The following is a 17,845-nucleotide window of genomic DNA, read 5'->3' as shown; positions in this document are numbered from 1 at the left end:
TGGAGCAATAACGACCTGCGAGTGAGAGGTTGTTGGGAGATACAAGCTGGAATAAAGGACATGATGGTGACCACACCTTCTCCTTGCCAAATAAAGTGCATCAGACTGTAGGCACTCAATGTTAATAACAGGTCGTTTGCGTAGGGAGCTGTAGGTGGGCAGAGTGATAGCTGCACATGCTGCGGGAAGTGATCGCTCTCCACTCTAGCTGTTATGCTGTAGTGCGTCACCCTTGGAAATAGCTGGGTGTCAACAAATGTACAGTCTAACATACAGCTTTTAGAAGAGATCTTGATAAAGGTCGCTGGTCGGTCTTGCAGGATGCACCCATTAAGTGTGTAGAGACCTACGTTTGCCAAGGCCAGTACACATGCTTCCCAATGGCGGTCAACTCTGGTAGAAGGCATGTGGAATTATACGCATGTGGCCCATTGGAGAGGTCATTCTTGTCGAAGAATCTTTTTGAAGTAGATGCATATTGAAGTCTCCTGAGAGCAACAGAGAAGCTTGAGGGTAGGTTTGCTGTAATGATTTAAGCAGGGCTATCAGGGCATCTAACTTCCTCTATTTTCGCTTCCTATGTGGATGGATGTAAAAGTTGCATATTAACAGACTGAAATCACTGTCTGCCCTTGAAGGTGATAGATCTGTGAGTTTGATGCATTGAGCTGATGTGATGCCTAGACCAATTAGTTCTTACTGCCACTGGAAGTGAGATCCGATCATGTTGGACAAATCACCTGAGCCTCTACCAGCCTTTGCAGACTTTTTTACGTAGAGGTGATATTCCTTAAAGCCGATTATTGGAGTCAGCTTGTCAGTCCAAGTTTCTTGGAAGAGAAAGATGTCAAAGTTTTGAAGCTAAGAGATTAAATCATTCTCACCCACTTTATTGATCAGACCATACACATTCCAGGAGCTCAGAGTCAAAGGACTCCGTTCAAAGCTACCTCTCCTGTTGATCAATGTACCTTCTACCCTCAATCCTCCCTACCATGGGGCGTGCTACCAAATCAATGGAGACTTGTCTCATGTAATTTGGGTTTCCTTGGGCCATAACTTGTTGAATGCATACGGTCTACAACAGACTCCCTTTTAGCTCTGGCGGCCCTGTGCACCTCGGAGCACCCTGGTTCTTGATGGTCCACCCTTAAATGATTGAGTGCCAAACTTCTGTAGAAATTCTTGCATTAGACCACATGACTAAGGGGATTACATTTCCAGGCAGGGATGGATTTGGTTTAAACTGAATGCCTTTAATGTGTTCAGAGTGCAGGAAGTTGAGGTTCTCTAAGGAGCATGATAAAGGAATGCGTTGTAATGTCATACATTTGTAAGGGGGAGTACCATGTAGAATTCTGCATGCTAATTGTGCGTCTATAAAGTTAATACAATGAGTCTAACTAATAATAGCATGGAACGTCACAGTACCAGTGATTATGGGTGTGGTGTTTGCACTTCACCAATACTATGAAGCTTTTAATTAGAGCCTCAGTGCCTTAGTTGTGAGTAGTGAAGAGGTTGTGTTTCAGGGAATCCTAATCTCCCATTTGATATGTTCTTCACTACCAAAACGTGGAGTGAGAATGGGCAGATTTATAGTAGGATCTGCTTTTGGCTAGTCAAGTGATGCCATACTCTGAGGGTGGCTCTGACAGACTGAAATTCCACCCACGCTGATCTCTTGGCATTGAGGGGAGTTTGCCAAGATGACGGGAGGCTACATTTTCATCGATGAAGCATCATAGCTTATCTGTCTCTGCATGCATCAACTTAATTATGTTAATGAAGTTGAGAGGATTGTTAAGGGGAGCAATCAGAAACTCCTAATCGCTTGTTTGGGGTGTTTGATATCTAACACAATCTCAGTCTTTTCCATTCCCAAATGAATCAATTGCAGATCTCTTGAAGGCAGGTATTGTTGCCATACTTAAGGGATAGAGAGACTGCCTGAAAGATACATAATATTTTAGACAGAATCATCCTTTTCACGGCTGCAGTTCATCTCGCATAGGACAGGCTTTGATCACCCTAAGTAGATGTATAAGATTTTTCTTTGACATAAATTCATATTAGGAGATAATTTGATACAAGGTATTGAGTGTGACTGTTGCCCACATGAATAGGCTGCATGTTTACAGATATCCCTTATGCTTACAACCAGAACTAGGCTCTCTGATTTATTTAGACTCCCTTCAAAGCACCTCACTTTCTGAAAGCTCCCTAGTTCAGCCATTAGCTCTATAAGCAACTGCTATGGGTCTACTAGCAATATTAGAATATCTTCATAAAAAGCAGTGAGCTTAAGTCATGACTCTACTCAGTCCCCTTATTGATAGGTTGTTGCCAATATTTTGTAGGGAGGGTGCCAGGAGAGCGCAAGTTGTAAAGCTGAAAGGGGGCAGGCAAGTTAAGTGACCAAGGCCCCATATGTACTAAAGCTTTGCATTTCTTAATGGACCAAATCACAATTTCAGCCTGTGAGGAAGTGCAAAACAGCTTTTTTCCAATGTACAAAGGGCTCTGTGGCATCGCAGTTTTGCGAGTTCAACCCTGTAGAAATCGCATTTTGCAATTATCAAAAAAGGAAATTGCATGTGATTTCCAAACCTGTTTAGGATATGCTATCCGATGGTAACCATGTGCAAATTAAATGGTAACCATATGCAAATTCAATCTAATCCGATGGTAACTGTGTGCAAATTCCAAAAAAGGTATCAAAAATGCACTTTTTGCAATACACTGAAGCATGCACTGAGGGCATAGGAGCGCTTTACAAAAGCAGCACTTTTTCTTCCTTAGATTTAAGAGGGGCCTTAGGTCCATAGGTAGGGAAGGTTTCGAATTTCCAAATTTACAGTTTCCTAATAATGATTGAGACTCCTTAGGAATCGCTATTAGGAAATCACAATTTTAGTACAGTCCAATTTGCATTTCTCAAAGAACTAATTATTAGGATTTGCTATTTAGGAAATGCAAATTAAAAGTTTCGTACATATAGGCCTGGGCGCCTGAGTATTGGCCATTCACTCTAATTGTTGCCTATGGTTTATGATAATTGGCTTGAAGCCAACCCATGAAGCACAGTCCAAAGCCCAGTGAACGGAATGGGTCTGCCATCCAACCACAGTCAATCCATTGAAACGCTTTGTCAGTGTCCAAGGAGGGGAGTAACAAGTCCCTCCCCCTCCTTCTAGCTATGTCACTAGCATTGCCCTCTCGGATGAATCCTGTCTTCCTGGATCAAAAATTACATCACTCCTCCTAATCTGAATGCTAGTACCTTTCTAAAGCTATTTCCATTTATATCTAGCAACGCTAGAGAGTGGTAGAAGACATGGAGTTTGACGTCATTGCCTAGTTTAAGGATCTGGAACCATTTCACTTCTTTCATATTGTTTTCCACTCCCTGAGCACTACTGAATCCGTTGATAACTTTGGCCAGAAGCAGAATTAATTGGGGAGCAAAAGTCATAGAAAGGTTGGTTAAGAAGCCATCCTGCCCCAGAGCTTTGGCAGTCTATAGACACCCACGAATGCTAAGCACATCTCCTCCTTGGCTATTGATGCCTATAGTGGTTCAGCATCTATTCTGCTAAGTTTAGGTTGAGTTATAGAGTCCAGATATAAGTGACTTGCACATTAATCTGAAGGGCCTGCCGTATAGCGTATTTGGTGAAATTCTGAAATACTCAGAGATTCCCCTCCTCTAGCACCCTGTTCAACACTCCATCCTTTACTTCTGTGATATGGCTGATGACCTGGTGCACCCACAGTGGCTAGTAGCTTGCTTGCCTCATTGCCTCTTCATTATCTTCCATTCCAAGCTTCGCTATGATGTAGTTGTCTCTGTCACTTTTGATTGTGCATATCTATCCACTTAAGCTTGTTAGCTTATTGTGTCTGTCTTCTGGTGCTTGCAACTCTTGTGTTAGTTTAGCCAACTCCGCCACTTTCATTGCTTCTAGTGGGCTGCTTTGCTGATAAATATGCCTTGAGTTACTGATTCCCAGGCATACCAACCCACCTATTTACAAACCGCTCCTGTGGTGTCCTTTGCAATCTTTTTTGTGTTGACCACTACCGATTCATGAAACAGAAAATCATTCAGCTATCAGTCTCTCCATCTCCCAGACCTTCTCCCAAACTGGCAAATCAAAATTTCATATCTGTTAGCTGTGTTCAGATAGCTTTTGTGGACCTTGGTCTACTGAGCTTAGCATGCTTATTATTTGTTTAACTAGAAGTAGTTAATCCTGGCATAGGTATTGGGCACGTAACTATAAGGGGATTCCCTGAGAGAATAAACGTAGCTCAAACAGGGAAAGTAACCAATGTAGAGAAACTACTAGAAGAGCTACTCGAATATACATGAAGCTACAATGATCTTCAAGAATGAAAACACTGTAGTTTATGATGATTGCAACTTTATACAGTAAAACCTATTATAAACATATGATACTAGGCTGCTATAATCTAGTAATTGAACACAAATCAAATTGATCTTATTATAAATGTGGATATTGGTTTTATTTTTGCATAATTATGCCAAAATAAATTTATAAATATCACTTTGAGGAAAACCGATAATGAAAAAACAGAATACCTAACTCAGACATACCAAATACACACTAGAAAAAACAAAATTGTGGAAAATGTTATATATACAAGTGAAAGTTTACATCAATACAACTAATCCTAATAACAAAATAAGACTAAAACAATTCTTTAATGATGAAAATATATAAATATTAAATCTTCTAATACCACAATAATAATAATAGTAATCTGATAAACAAAGGAAATGCTAATGGCGTGGCTCTGTCGAAGTGGTACCGTAGGAACCGGAGGCCTACGCGCGTTTCGGTGTTTTTAGGTTGTTATAGGTCACCTTCTTCAGGGCCGTTCACAATGATACTGTTCATCAGTAATCTAATCTTAGCAGCCGAATCTTCTAGTCAATTAAATTTTGGATTCTAGATATAATTTTTGATGATGTAGTCTGGGTATCTAATAAAGAAAATTATATAATAATTTATGAGTACCATTGTGCTAGCTTCTTAAAGGTCACCTGTCTTTATTTAACCTATATATCACTCAAGGGTGACTTATTGTCATATTAGGGTAAGTGCCCACGGAGTCAGAGTACCCTTAGGATTATATTTTTAGTGATAGAAAATAGAGTATCAGAAAGAAAGTGATTTTTTTTTTCTAAAATGGAAAAAGCATAGAGTATCAAATAATCAATTATTTGTAATAGTTGATTCTAGATAATATTGAGGAAACAGTGGTTAGTATATTATGATTAAAATGTGCCTTACATTGTGCTACCAACGTTTATTGGTTCCATTCAGTGAAGGCATGAATCCTGGTGTATGTTAATAATAATAGTGATAAATTAATATCTATTAGTGATATTATTTATATGCACTAATATTCACCTGAAATTAACAGGTTGTAGTTGTTCAAATTAGATTCATATAAGGGTTTGTTATCCGTCCTCGGGGTCGGGAAAATGCCGAAAACAGGTCCAAGATATGGAATGTAATGAACAAAACTAACACAAGATACAGAGAAAAGAAACAAAAGTATTTAGGCGCTTTTACTGTAAACCGCTCAGATCATGTTCTAAAATACTGTAGTAAAGGAAATATACGGCAAAGAATAAAATGAATACTTTTAGGATGGACTGACCGTAATGCTAGAACGCGCCTCTCCTGCTGACTAGAGTCAGCTGCCGCTACACGCAGCCAGTCGTATATATTAAAACAGTACAACACAGAAAGGTTCTCATTATTCATTAGACATTGGTGAGTGAATGGATACATTAATTTACATCCTTTTATGCATGCACTGTCATGCCATTGTTTTTGCAAAGGTGTAATGAAATTATCCATATTTTTACTATAAAGGTTGCTTGCTATAGAGTCATGTGAATTCATGCTACAGTCATGCCTTTAAATAAGGATGGGAATTCTTCCCCTCATAAACATTCACAGTAGTGATCACTCTGTGAGGCACATATATTGAGTCATACATCTTGCTCTCTTATATCTATAGGCCGTCCTGTTGAAGAGTCATGTGTATCTGATGTGATAGTTCTTACCCTCCAGGGTGTCTCCACTCACCCTATATAGGGCTGGTGGGGCATGTCCTGTAGTGACACTTTAGCGAGATGTAAATTGGAGCAGGTTATTGATACGCATTCTCACTTACCCATATGTTTGTCAAATGCTCCAGTTAATGAAAAGGATTGTAGATAAACTGAATTTCCTCACACTTCCAGGGGGTTCGTATTGCTGGCCACCTATTTTTTTTAATCAAAAGCACCTGTGCATGTAATTTTTGGCTATTTGGGGCAGTTCGCTCTTAGGCCCTCATAACTTTTTGTTCACATAAGCTACCCAGGCCAAATTTGCGTCCTTTTTTTCCAAAATCCTAGGGATTCTAGAGGCACCCAGATGTTGTGGGTTCCCCTGAAGGAGACCAAGAAATTAGCCAAAGTACAGCAAACAATTATTTTGTTTACAAAAAATGGGAATAAGGGCTGCAGAAGAAGGTTTTTCCCCTGAAAATGGCATCAACAAAGGGTTTATGGTGGTAAAATCACCATCTTCCCAGCTTAGAAAACCCAATTTTTCAACACAATTTAGACATTTTACTGGGACATACCCCATTTTTACTATTTTTTGTGCTTTCAGCCTCCTTCCAGTTAGTGACCGAAATGTGTGAGAAACCAATGCTGGATCCCAGAAAGCTAAACATTTCTGAAAAGTAGACAAAATTCTGAATTCAGCAAGGGGTAATTTGTGTAGATCCTACAAGTGTTTCCTATAGAAAATAACAGCTGAAATAAAAGAATATTGAAATTGAGGTGAAAAAAACAGCAATTTTTCTCCACGTTTTACTCTGTAACTTTTTCCTGCGATGTAAGATTTTTGAAAGCAATATACGTTACGTCAGCTGGAGTCTTTTGGTTGCTAGGATATATAGGGCTTGTCGGTTCATCAAGAACCCTAGGTACCCAGAGCCAATAAATGCGCTGCACCTTGCAATGGGTTTTCATTCTATCCCGGGTATATAGCAATTCATTTTCTGAAATATAAAAAGTGAAAAATAGCTATCAAGAAAACCTTTGTATTTCCAAAATGGCAACAAGATAAGGTGTTGAGAAGCAGTGGTTATTTGCACATCTCTGAATTCCGGGGGGGGTGGCCATACTAGCATGTTAATTACAGGGCGTTTCTCAAACAGACATATTTTTTACACACTGCCTTACATATGGAAGAACAAAAATGTAGAGAAAGACAAGGGGAAATAACACTTGTTTTGCTATTCTGTGTCACCCCAAGTCTCCCGATAAAAATTGTACCTCACTTGCGTGGGTAGGCCTAGCGCCCGCGACAGGAACTCCCCCAAAACACAACGTGGACACATCACATTTTCACAAAGGAAACAGAGCTGTTTTTTGCAAAGTGGCTAGCTGTGGATTTTGGCCTCTAGCTCAGCCGGCACTTAGGGAAACCTAGCAAACCTGTACAGTTTTAAAAACTAGATACCTAGGGGAATCCAAGATGGAGTGACTTGTCGTGCTCTGACCAGGTTCTGTTACCCAGAATCCTTTGCAAACCTCAAAATTAGGTTAAAAAAAACACTTTTTACTCTCATTTCGGTGACGGAGAGTTCTGGAATCAGAGAAGAGCCACAAATTTCATTCCGCCCAGCGTTCCCCCAAGTCTCCCGATAAAAATGGTACCTCACTTGTGGTGGTAGGCCTTGCGCCCGCGACAGGAAAAGCCCTGAAACACAACGTGGACCCATCACATTTTCACAAAGAAAACCAAGCTGTTTTTTGCAAAGTGCCTACCTGTGGATTTTGGCCTCTAGCTCAGCCAGCACCTAGGGAAACCTAGCAAACCTGCACAGTTTTGAAAACTAGACACCTTGGGGAATCCAAGATGGGATGACTTGTGGGGCTCTGACCAGGTTCTGTTACCCAGAATCCTTTGCAAACCTCAAAATTTGGCCAAAAAAACACTTTTTCCTCTCATTTCGGTGACAGAAAGTTCTGGAATCTGAGAGGAGTCACAAATTTCCTTCCACCCAGTGTTCCCCCAAGTTTCCTGATAAAAATGGTACTTCACTTGTGGTGGTAGGTCTAGCGCCCGCAATGCCCCAAAACACTATCTGGACACATCAAAATTATCATATACAAAACTACCTTTTTTGGGGGGATGGTGAGGCACCTGCGTTTTTGGTCCTGGGCTCAGTAGCCTTCTACGGCAACCTACCAAACCCAGACATTTCTGAAAACTTGACACCCGAGGGAGTCCAGTAAGGTGTGACGTGTGTGGATCCCCCAATGTTTTCATACCCAGAATCCTCAGCAAACCTCAGAATTAGCTAAAAAATCACATTTTTCCCACATTTCTGTGTGGGAGCACCGCACTGGGACAAATTTCATACCGCCCAATGTTCCCCTCAGTCTCCCGGTAAAAATGATACCTCATTTGTGTAGATGGGCCAAGTGCTTGTGAAAGGGAAGAGCAAAAAAATGTCGATATTGAGGGGGAACCAAAGGGGGTCCAAAAGGGCAGTTTGCAAAAAAAACATTTTTAGGCTGACAAGTGCAGAAGAATTTTATCGGTATAGATGAGACAATGCTGGGTAGTAGGAATTTTGTGGATTCCTGCAGATTCCGGAAGGTTTCATCACAAAACTGTGGGAAAAATGTGTGATTTCTAGCAAAGTTGGAGGTTTGCAGGGCATTGTGGGTACAAAATGTTGCGGGTACATGTGAAACACACCACCCTGGAATCACCCAGATGTTTAGTTTTCAGATGTGTCTAGGTCTTGTGGATTTTTCTACATGGCAGCATCCCAAAGTCCATAAAGTGCAGCCCTCACCATTCCAAGTGGGAAAATTTTGAGAGTTAGACGAGCTCTCATGGCCCAAATGTAAAACCAAAACCCCAAATAATCAAATTACTTCTTGCTTGCTGTGGGATAAGATGTTTAAGAGTGCAAAGGAGAGCTGAAAGACTGTTACCCCTTTTAGTTGGTGTGGGGGCATAATCAGGCCCATACTGGTTGATAGCCAACACCCCAATATATAGATATTCGTGATGTAACAACAACTTTGGCCCCATTTATTTGCCCCCCGCTTATTTTGGAAGAAAAAAAACTTCCCTGGTCTCTGGTGGGCTTTCTGCTCCCGCTTGGGGTCAGATGGGCCTTCCAAAAATATGGCCACCTGTCCCCAAGGGGGCAGATATGGCCAACAGTAATGTGCCCCCATGGGGAGCGACCCTTACCCAAGGGGCTGCACCCCTAAAGAAAACACACGCATACACACACACCCATCCCTGATGCCTAAGTGGTTTCTGCCCCCTTTGGGGGCAGATTGGCTTAACAAAAATCGGCCCATCTGCCCCCGAGGGGGGCAGAAATGGTCTAATTACAATTTCTCCGCCCCCCCCCCCCGGGGAACGACAACCCTTACCTCTTTCCTTTACTTTCTTGCCTTCTTTCATTTTTACCTTTTTTCCTTCTTTCTTTCCTTCTCTTGCCTTCTTTCATACTTTGCTTTTTATCTTCTCGTGCCTTCTTTCATTCCTTCCTTCTCTTCCCTTCTCATTCCTTTCCTTTTTCCTCATCTTCTCTGTTTTTTTCCTCTTCCTGTCTTTCTTCTTTCTTTGCTTTCTCTCTTAACTTCTCTCCTTTCTTTTTTCACTTTCCCTTTCTGTTTTTCCTTCCCTTCAGTTTCTCTTTCCCATTCTATTTTTCCACCTCTTTTTCTATCTTTCTTTTTCTTTTCCATTTTCCTTTCTTTCTTCCTCTTTTCCGTTTCTTTCTCTTGCTGTTTTTACTTCCCTTCTTTCTCTCTCTCTCTCTCCTTTTCCCTGTCTCTCTGACTTTCCCTTTCTGTCTCTTTCTCTCTCCTTCTCTCTATAGCGTCATCTTCTGTCTCTCTCTCTCTCGCTATCTCCTCTTGCAGCCAATGGCAGACTAATTGTTTTTTTAAGTAGTTCCCATTAATGCCAGTGTTTACTGTGGTAATGTGTGTTTTTTAGACCGAAAAACATAATTGCCTGTAGCAATTGATTCTTTTAGATTGATGGGGGCCTCGCATATTCCCAAGAAACAAAGATTTGAAAAAAACATGACAAACCAAGATTTTGCCAGAAGGCTGGCAGCCATCACCAGACCTATTGGCATTGCTAATGCTTGTTTAAATATTGGCTTCATAACTGTACCTCTCCAGGATGTTGAACCTCGACTGGTGTTAGCTAACTATTGGAAAAGAGATAAAAAATGTTCATGCCACCAACCTATATTGATTTTAATCGTTACTTTGGGAATTTTATCCTGATCAGCTGCTCTACTTAATTTAAGGAATGATGTAATATTCTCTCATGAAATGTCTAATTATTTCCTGATTTGGCATGTGAACTTTGGGGATTGGCATTATTTTTGTATCCTCATATAACATATTTAAGTGAATTACTCAAGTCTCTTCTACTTTTGCACATAAAAGTGAACATGGGTGAGTATTGATTGCACAATTAACCAATTTCCAAAATGTATTTCATCCATCATTTTTGCCTATTGTTTTACAAAAAGCATTTTTTGTATCCTTTATATTCTTTATATGCCTTTTATAGTCCTAGTTTAAACCTTTTATTACCACAATATATACATTACTCATTCCTTGCCTGTATACCCTTTCCATTTTATGGATTCCACTTTTAGCTCGACGAGATGAATTATACAAATCCTTTTTTACTAGAACTTAAGGTTGGACTTATTTGATAATATTCATTACTCAATTAAATTTCAAAATATACAAGCACCTAATCCATAATTGTAGGGTACCAGATTAGCTTTTTTTTCATTTGACCCACAATCACCTTCCTGTAAGCAGTTTATGTTATCATTTACTCATAAATATGGGTCATAAGTCTTCTGGAGTATTCAACCAATAAGAGTAGTAATCTGTTAGACATACCTTCCTTGTGAAACAGAAACATGCTTGGCTTTGCTCAGTGATCATGCCCCTCATAATTCAAAATCCAAAAATTGTGAAAGACTTAAACTCCCATAAAAAAACAAAAATGCAGTCAATGGGACAGGTTTGGTGACCTTAACAGAAAGTCTGCAATGTAGAAGAGTCAGGTGGACTGCAACCATTTAAGCAGACTAACCCATTCATTGACAACCAATTACTCATTTTATCTGTCACTTATTACCTGCAGGGAAATTGGCTAAAGGTACATTATACACTTCTAACAGATCACTCAAAGGTTCATCTAGTTTAGTGGTCTTCAACTTCACATTGAAATCTCCTGCTAAAATTAGAAAAGCATCTGGGTATTCTTTCGTGCTTTTCCCAATCCAGTTTTTTCTGTATATCTCCTGCCATTGATATAATACTTTTATGTGAGTATCGGTTTAGTTGACATTATAACCACACCCATTTGAAATAAGGGTCAGTAGTTCCCCCAGAGGGTCACCCGCCACATTTTACGAAAGCCATTAGCATTAATGGTAAATATTCCACAATATTTGGGTTCTCCAGAAACCATATTTCTTTGAGCAGAATAATATGACTTTGTATTTTTTATATATCGAGATAGCTTTCCCTCATTGTACGTTCAAAACAACGTACGCTACAACTTACTCTTTTAAGGTTTCAAGAGTGCTTCCTATGTTATGCTACATCATTAAATAGAGAGTCTTGTGATCATCACCTATTGAGAGCAGTGAGAGCAATGGTTAGGCATAAATGTCAGCTGATATCTTTCAGAGTTACCAACATGCTCATTTGTTAATACGATCAGTAAGTTCTCATGCTTGGACTTTTACTAGTTACAAAACTTATATTTATTATTTGTATACTTCTGATTCAAAGCCTTTTTATTCAGAGAGCCATAAACTCTGTACTTTTGCTAAAAAATAGTTTGGCCAGAAATTAAACCTGCATGTTGGTTCAGGATCTCTTTTACATTCTCAACGTTCAGTCAAGCACTTTGATTTTATTTCTAAACCTATAGAGGAGGCTTTATATTACATTCTTTGTAAAAGGTGAAAAGAAAGAAGCCTTAGTTATTTCTCTCCTAAATGTTGATTCCACAAAACCAACACTTGTTAGCTAAATTGATGGTAACAAGTTGCAGGAATCGTTTCAACAAGAATAATAGCTTTGATCAGGTTTGCATCATGAATATGGAATTCATGTTGCCCGACGCCCAGGACATATTGTTTAGGACAAAGGACAACAGGTTTTCATGTTTATTTTGTCCACCGGTAAACAAGCTTCAGCTGCCTGCAGCGCACAACCTTTGACCACCAGTTTACAAGCACTCGCTGTGAATCCGTGAAAGTGGATTGTTTATTACCAAGGCAAACTTTATAATTTGTTCAGACATGTAAGTGTGATTCATTAATGCAAAACTCTTCACTATTAAGATGTGTTTTCTAAGGAAATGCAGTGCAGTCAGCTTGAATTACTGAGAGTGATTCCAGCATAACAACGTGTACACATATTCGTAAAATTCAGCAATTTGAAGCTACTAATAATGTTCTCAGATTGCTCCTTGACTTTATGCAAATACATGCAAAAACATGAAAGCAAGATCTAGAATATTCACACAAATGCAACTTGACAAAAAGTTTTCCTAAACTATTAAGAAAAATGTAATGCCATTTCTCTGAGGAATCAGTTTGTAAAACCAGTTTGATGCATGCTAGTATTTAAAGAGACAAGTCACTGGAATTCACATCTGCAAGTATATGTCATTGAATTAGTGCAGATTTACAAGTTTAAGAGTTTGGGAAGTAGACTTGGAATCTGGTGTTCCTTGCATACCTTTGTTATTTCCTTTATAGATATGTGTAATTGTTCATGTGAAATTTTGCAGAGCAACTGCAAAGAGACACTCCATACACACCCTTTTTCCTGTATGAAAACGTTTTACTTCTGCCTTTGTTAGGAATACATTCTTAACCATTTTCAATGTGGAAAAAGATCGAGTGTGTTGGTGAATACCCTTAGGCATGTTTGTTTGCTGGTGTGCCCGGGCTCACAGGACACTCCATCTCTCGAAATACCATTTTCTTCCTAAATTCCAGACCCGCTTAGGGCCAGATTATGAGTTGCAGAGTACTGACAGATTGAAAATTGTCCACCCTAAAAACTGGTACATGCGTTTATACGTTTATCCCCATGGAGTGGAGAATAACCTTGCAGAACCAATTTAACTGAATAGATTTCCCTCAATGATCCTTTTTCTGTGTGGATTATTCCTCACTTTTAACCACCTCCTTTAAGCAGTTGATAAACGTCTGCCTGGGCGACTTCCACAAGCTGAAGGGAAGTAGGGACAATGGTGGGGAGGGTGGAGAAGAACACAGGGGACTGTAGCCTTACGGGTTGAGTTTTGGGCTGTGGCAGGAAAACAGGTCCAGGCTGCAATGCAGCTCCTTCAAAAAGTTAATTTTCTTGCTGGATTTTCCCACAGGTAAAATTGAGTGGGGGGAATTGTTGTTCCCCCACACACAGTAAACCAGAGTGTGGGAACACTGTCCCATGCATGATTGAGCAGATGGAAATTCCACATGGAAATTCCACTCAACAAAAAAATGCTAGACAACTGGGTGCAAGTAATACAGACCGATTTTGTTTGTCCGTACGAATTGTGCTGATATTAAGGATACTTGAAGCTGTTTTATAAAGAATATAAGTAATGATCCACAAATTGTTTGGTTTATCGGTTTGGACGCAGCACCATCAATTAGAAGATGATATCAGGGGAAAGGATTATGTCAAGGATAATCAAATTAATTCCAAGATGGAAATCATTTGGTCCTGGAATGAATCAGAGTGTAGGCAAAGATTAGTTTTGTTCTTTTGGAGACATTAATCAGTTATGTAATTTGATATTACAATGTAATGCCCACCAAGATCAGGTTAATTCTGAAACATAACCCATTGTGTCATGAATATGGTGAAAAGGTATGGCAATGCAGATTGATGATGATACATTGATCACCTACAATTATTTGCAAATTATTTTTTATGTTTAATGGTGAGCAACTGTTTAAAACCTGCTGCTATTTTATTTTAACAGATGATCCATCCCCTATGACTCCCAAGGTGTATTATTCATTTTTTTCATTTGTTGGCTGATGAGTGTGAATACTTTAAAAAAATCCGGAATAAATGACACATACTTAATAATGTAATTGATTTTGTTGATTAGTTAAATATTCAGTGTTTGAAAAATTGCTAGAGGCCATATGTATTTCATGAACTGTGCCAGAAATACCTGCCTTTGTTCTCTCCAAGTGTCCATATGTCCTTTGCTGATTTGCATATTCCCAACCCCACTGTGCCATATTTGACGAGCTCATGGATGTGCCTATTACTCACCAATCGATTAATCTAGTGATGTGTAGATAACATATTCAGTCTTGACCTCTGTATCGTCATTTTAATCCTGAGCATGGCAACCTGTGTTACCTTTAGGCCTGTATGGTTTTCTTTTGTTGAGTTCTTTAGAGCCAAGATTCCAGTCTCTAGTTATTACTCCACTCTTCTTTTTTGGTTAGTGAGATTTCTGTCTATCTGCGGGTTTCTGGGCCATCAGTTCCCGAACTTGACTTCATTTAATCTATTTTTACTTCACTAATACATTTCCTTTTTCTATAAACATTTACTTTTGTGATGGTGTTTATTTAGTGAGATTCCCTGATTGTTCTCATGAGTCAGGTTGGTTACGACTTTGGACAGTCTGCGAAGTTAAAGAATGAAGGAATGGGAGACACCAGAGACCTGCATAGCAATAGTAAGATTATTTATACTTGACCCGTCATCTTTATAACTTGGTTCCAGGCCCAGTGGAGTACGCATTGTAAAATTATTGTTATAGATCATCTTTCGTTTCTGACTCTTTACCTTCATTCCATGTTTATCCCCCATTTGGACTTCAGTCACTTCCCAGGTCTCATCTTCGTACCTGGAAACTCAGATAGTTCAATCTAATATGTCTCATTCTACTCCTCCAGCTAGTTCTCTGGTACAGGAAACATATCTGTTCCTTATATTCCTTGTCCATCCTTTCCTCGCTGCGACTCTTTACTGTCTTCTCAGGTGGGTTTCTCCTCTTTTGCCAGTTTGCCTTTTCCTTCTCCTGCGAGTTGCACAGCAATCCCCTACCTCTGGAATTCGCCCTCCAACTTGCCTGACTGCATTCACATATTCATAGGACCTTTTTCACTTCTGCTCACCTCTAGCCACCATGTCATCAGGCCTCAATAGGCCTGTGTTTTGTTTAAGACACTGTAGCATCATGTTCCCACACCGCTATTATATCCCAGGCTCACTGCAGAATCATCCCAATCATTGTGGTGGCCATCCCTCATTCCTTAATATTTTGGTGAGGTTTAAAACAACCAATAGACTTTATTTTGAGACTTCTATTTTGCGCTGTTCCAGATGCCACTGTGGTGTGCTTTCCATGTAATTGTGTTCGTCATAAGACTCTCCTAAATATCCATATGCTTTCATCACATAAATATATTTTGCATTTTAGGGCCACAGAACAATGACACAAAAAGACAATTTCTTCTGGAGCGATTGTTGGATGCCGTTAAGCAGGTAAGCCACAACACTTTCATTTAATTGGTGAGAAAATACTGATTCTCTATTGTACTCAGACTTTAAATTATAAATTAGGGTGTACCTGTTTAAATGTATAGTTGAGTTGCTGTATTGTTCCTAATTAATAATGCCATGATATTAGCTACTGTGATTTGACCACCTCTGTTTTCAGTCTGTGAGTGTATTCATCTCCTTCCTCTTCCCTTGATTATGTCTGTGTTGTTAATGGTGGGCAAATGCATTTTTTACATTTTTATTTCAGATCTAGAATTTACTTCCACTATGCGTTTCTTTCATTCGGATTCATATATTGATTGATCTTTTACTAGAGGAATATTCATTACTTCCTAAGTCTATCCTATGAATTGTCCACTGCCAATAGGCAGTAATTATATGGTTTACTCTGAGACATTGACTTATAGCTAAAGAAGCACTTGAAATTGTAATTCCAGACCCATCACTCACCAAGAAAGCCTGGCCTGGTTAAGTGTATTGATGACCCCCTTGAATTCACTGATACTGAGTAATTCATTATACGTTTTAAACATTATTATTGAGATTTAAAGCAACGCATGTTGTATATAATTTAAATATTTTCAGTATTTCAGTTTTCTTTCATGTATCCCACTCTCTGACTCCTCCCACAACTCTGTCCAGACTGCTTAGCAGTGGCTTTCAATGGCAATATTGTATATTGGGCCACATTCTGTCTATTAGTCTCACCTTGATTGTCCCACTTATCAAACAGGTAGAGAGCCCTCATCCTTGGTGGACCACTAGAGTATCTGTTTACTATATTTAGCATGAAGATCATAGATTACACAGTTCATTCCCATAAAATGCCAGCTCTTAAACTATGCTCATCCAGTTAAATGGTACGTTGATTGTCAATCACATGGACGACATTGTGAGCTTGGCAGATATTAGTATCTATGTGACCATTATACATCATGGAGGTTTCAAGGGATTTGCTGCTGCTCGCCCATTCCATTACCTGTCCCTCCAACCAGACGGGTATTGTAGGGATTATTTACCATGTCTAAGCTAGTTACCTATATTTCCACCTCTGCAATCTTCAACCAGACGTCTGTCTATCCTGAGCATTTCCACCGTACAAGGAGCATGTCACCTCTCCTACTTGAATCTGTCTCTTTTAACCATGCATGGATGCAGTGACACTAGCATATAATGTGTACATAAACAATGCTGTGCTACATCTAGGCATTAGAAAAGAATAATCAATTGTATATGCTCATTGTTCATTTTTATTCCCATTAACTCTACACTTTTAGTCTGTATGGGAATGGTTCTTTGGAGTTACATGAAAAGACTTGTGAAAAAGCAGATATAAATCAAGAGCGGCGTACGCGCTGTGTAAGCTCAAGAAAACTGTGTAACAACCAAGATTACGGTTTTCTCATAATAAAACAATCTACTACGTAAACACCAAACTGGTGTTCCATTAGGACAGAGTATGAAAATAGCAGACAATAGCTTCTTCACTTTTTAAAATAAAAATCGTCCCTTAGTTTCACTGATCTGGCATCAGCTTTTTAATCTGTCAGCCATGACATTTGACACCTTAAAATAAAGCGTAGACTTTAATGGAAATGTCTGAAAATCCTTTAAGTCATGTCTTAGAAATATGTTTCAACACGTGAAAATCCAGGTGTCCACTTCCAGACTAATCCCAATTCTCTGCTGAGTTTCTCCTGGGAGAGATCCATGCACACTTTTTTATTCTATACATATGTACAGTAAAATAGGCAAAACATTTATTCACTAAGCAGACAACACCCAAGGCTCAGATTTCATTTCTCTGATTAAACGCTTCTTGTAACATTCATAATTGATGAATAGCAGAATCCTAAAACTAAATCATGCTAAGAGAAAATGTGAGTGTCTCAGGCAAAGTAAGAAGCCGGTGTGAATGATACCTCACTCAATATGTAATAAGAACTAGGTTTCCAACCTAAAACTGTTGCATCAGTTAGGCCCCTTAGCGTCTTTCCCAGCAAAAACCTAAACCCCGAATCACATGTCAAAGTTAGACAAATATGTATTTTACCAACTGAAGCTACTTAGACAGTAACAAAAGGACTGTAGTCCAAACTCTGCATGCACACTATGGAAATCCAGTCCTAACCAAATAAAAGGACAGTATTAGTAAGAGACATTGGGGGT

The 17,845-nt window shown here is 39.3% G+C and overlaps 1 protein-coding gene across 2 annotated transcripts in view; it reads left to right on the top strand.

Annotated features, from left to right (window-relative positions):
* SNX29 (sorting nexin 29) overlaps nt 1–17,845 on the top strand; it is a 1,353,458-nt gene that overhangs the window by 47,011 nt on the left and 1,288,602 nt on the right. For both annotated transcript variants that reach the window (XM_069210178.1, XM_069210180.1), the window contains exon 2: nt 15,594–15,658. In XM_069210178.1, coding sequence (XP_069066279.1) covers nt 15,594–15,658 — 65 coding nt within the window. The remainder of the gene's footprint in view (nt 1–15,593; nt 15,659–17,845) is intronic.

The sequence above is a fragment of the Pleurodeles waltl genome, chromosome 10 (assembly GCF_031143425.1).
Source record: "Pleurodeles waltl isolate 20211129_DDA chromosome 10, aPleWal1.hap1.20221129, whole genome shotgun sequence".
Lineage (NCBI taxonomy): Eukaryota > Metazoa > Chordata > Amphibia > Caudata > Salamandridae > Pleurodeles > Pleurodeles waltl.
The sequence above is the reverse complement of the archived record's forward strand: the minus strand, read 5'-3'. Positions and strand labels throughout refer to the sequence as shown.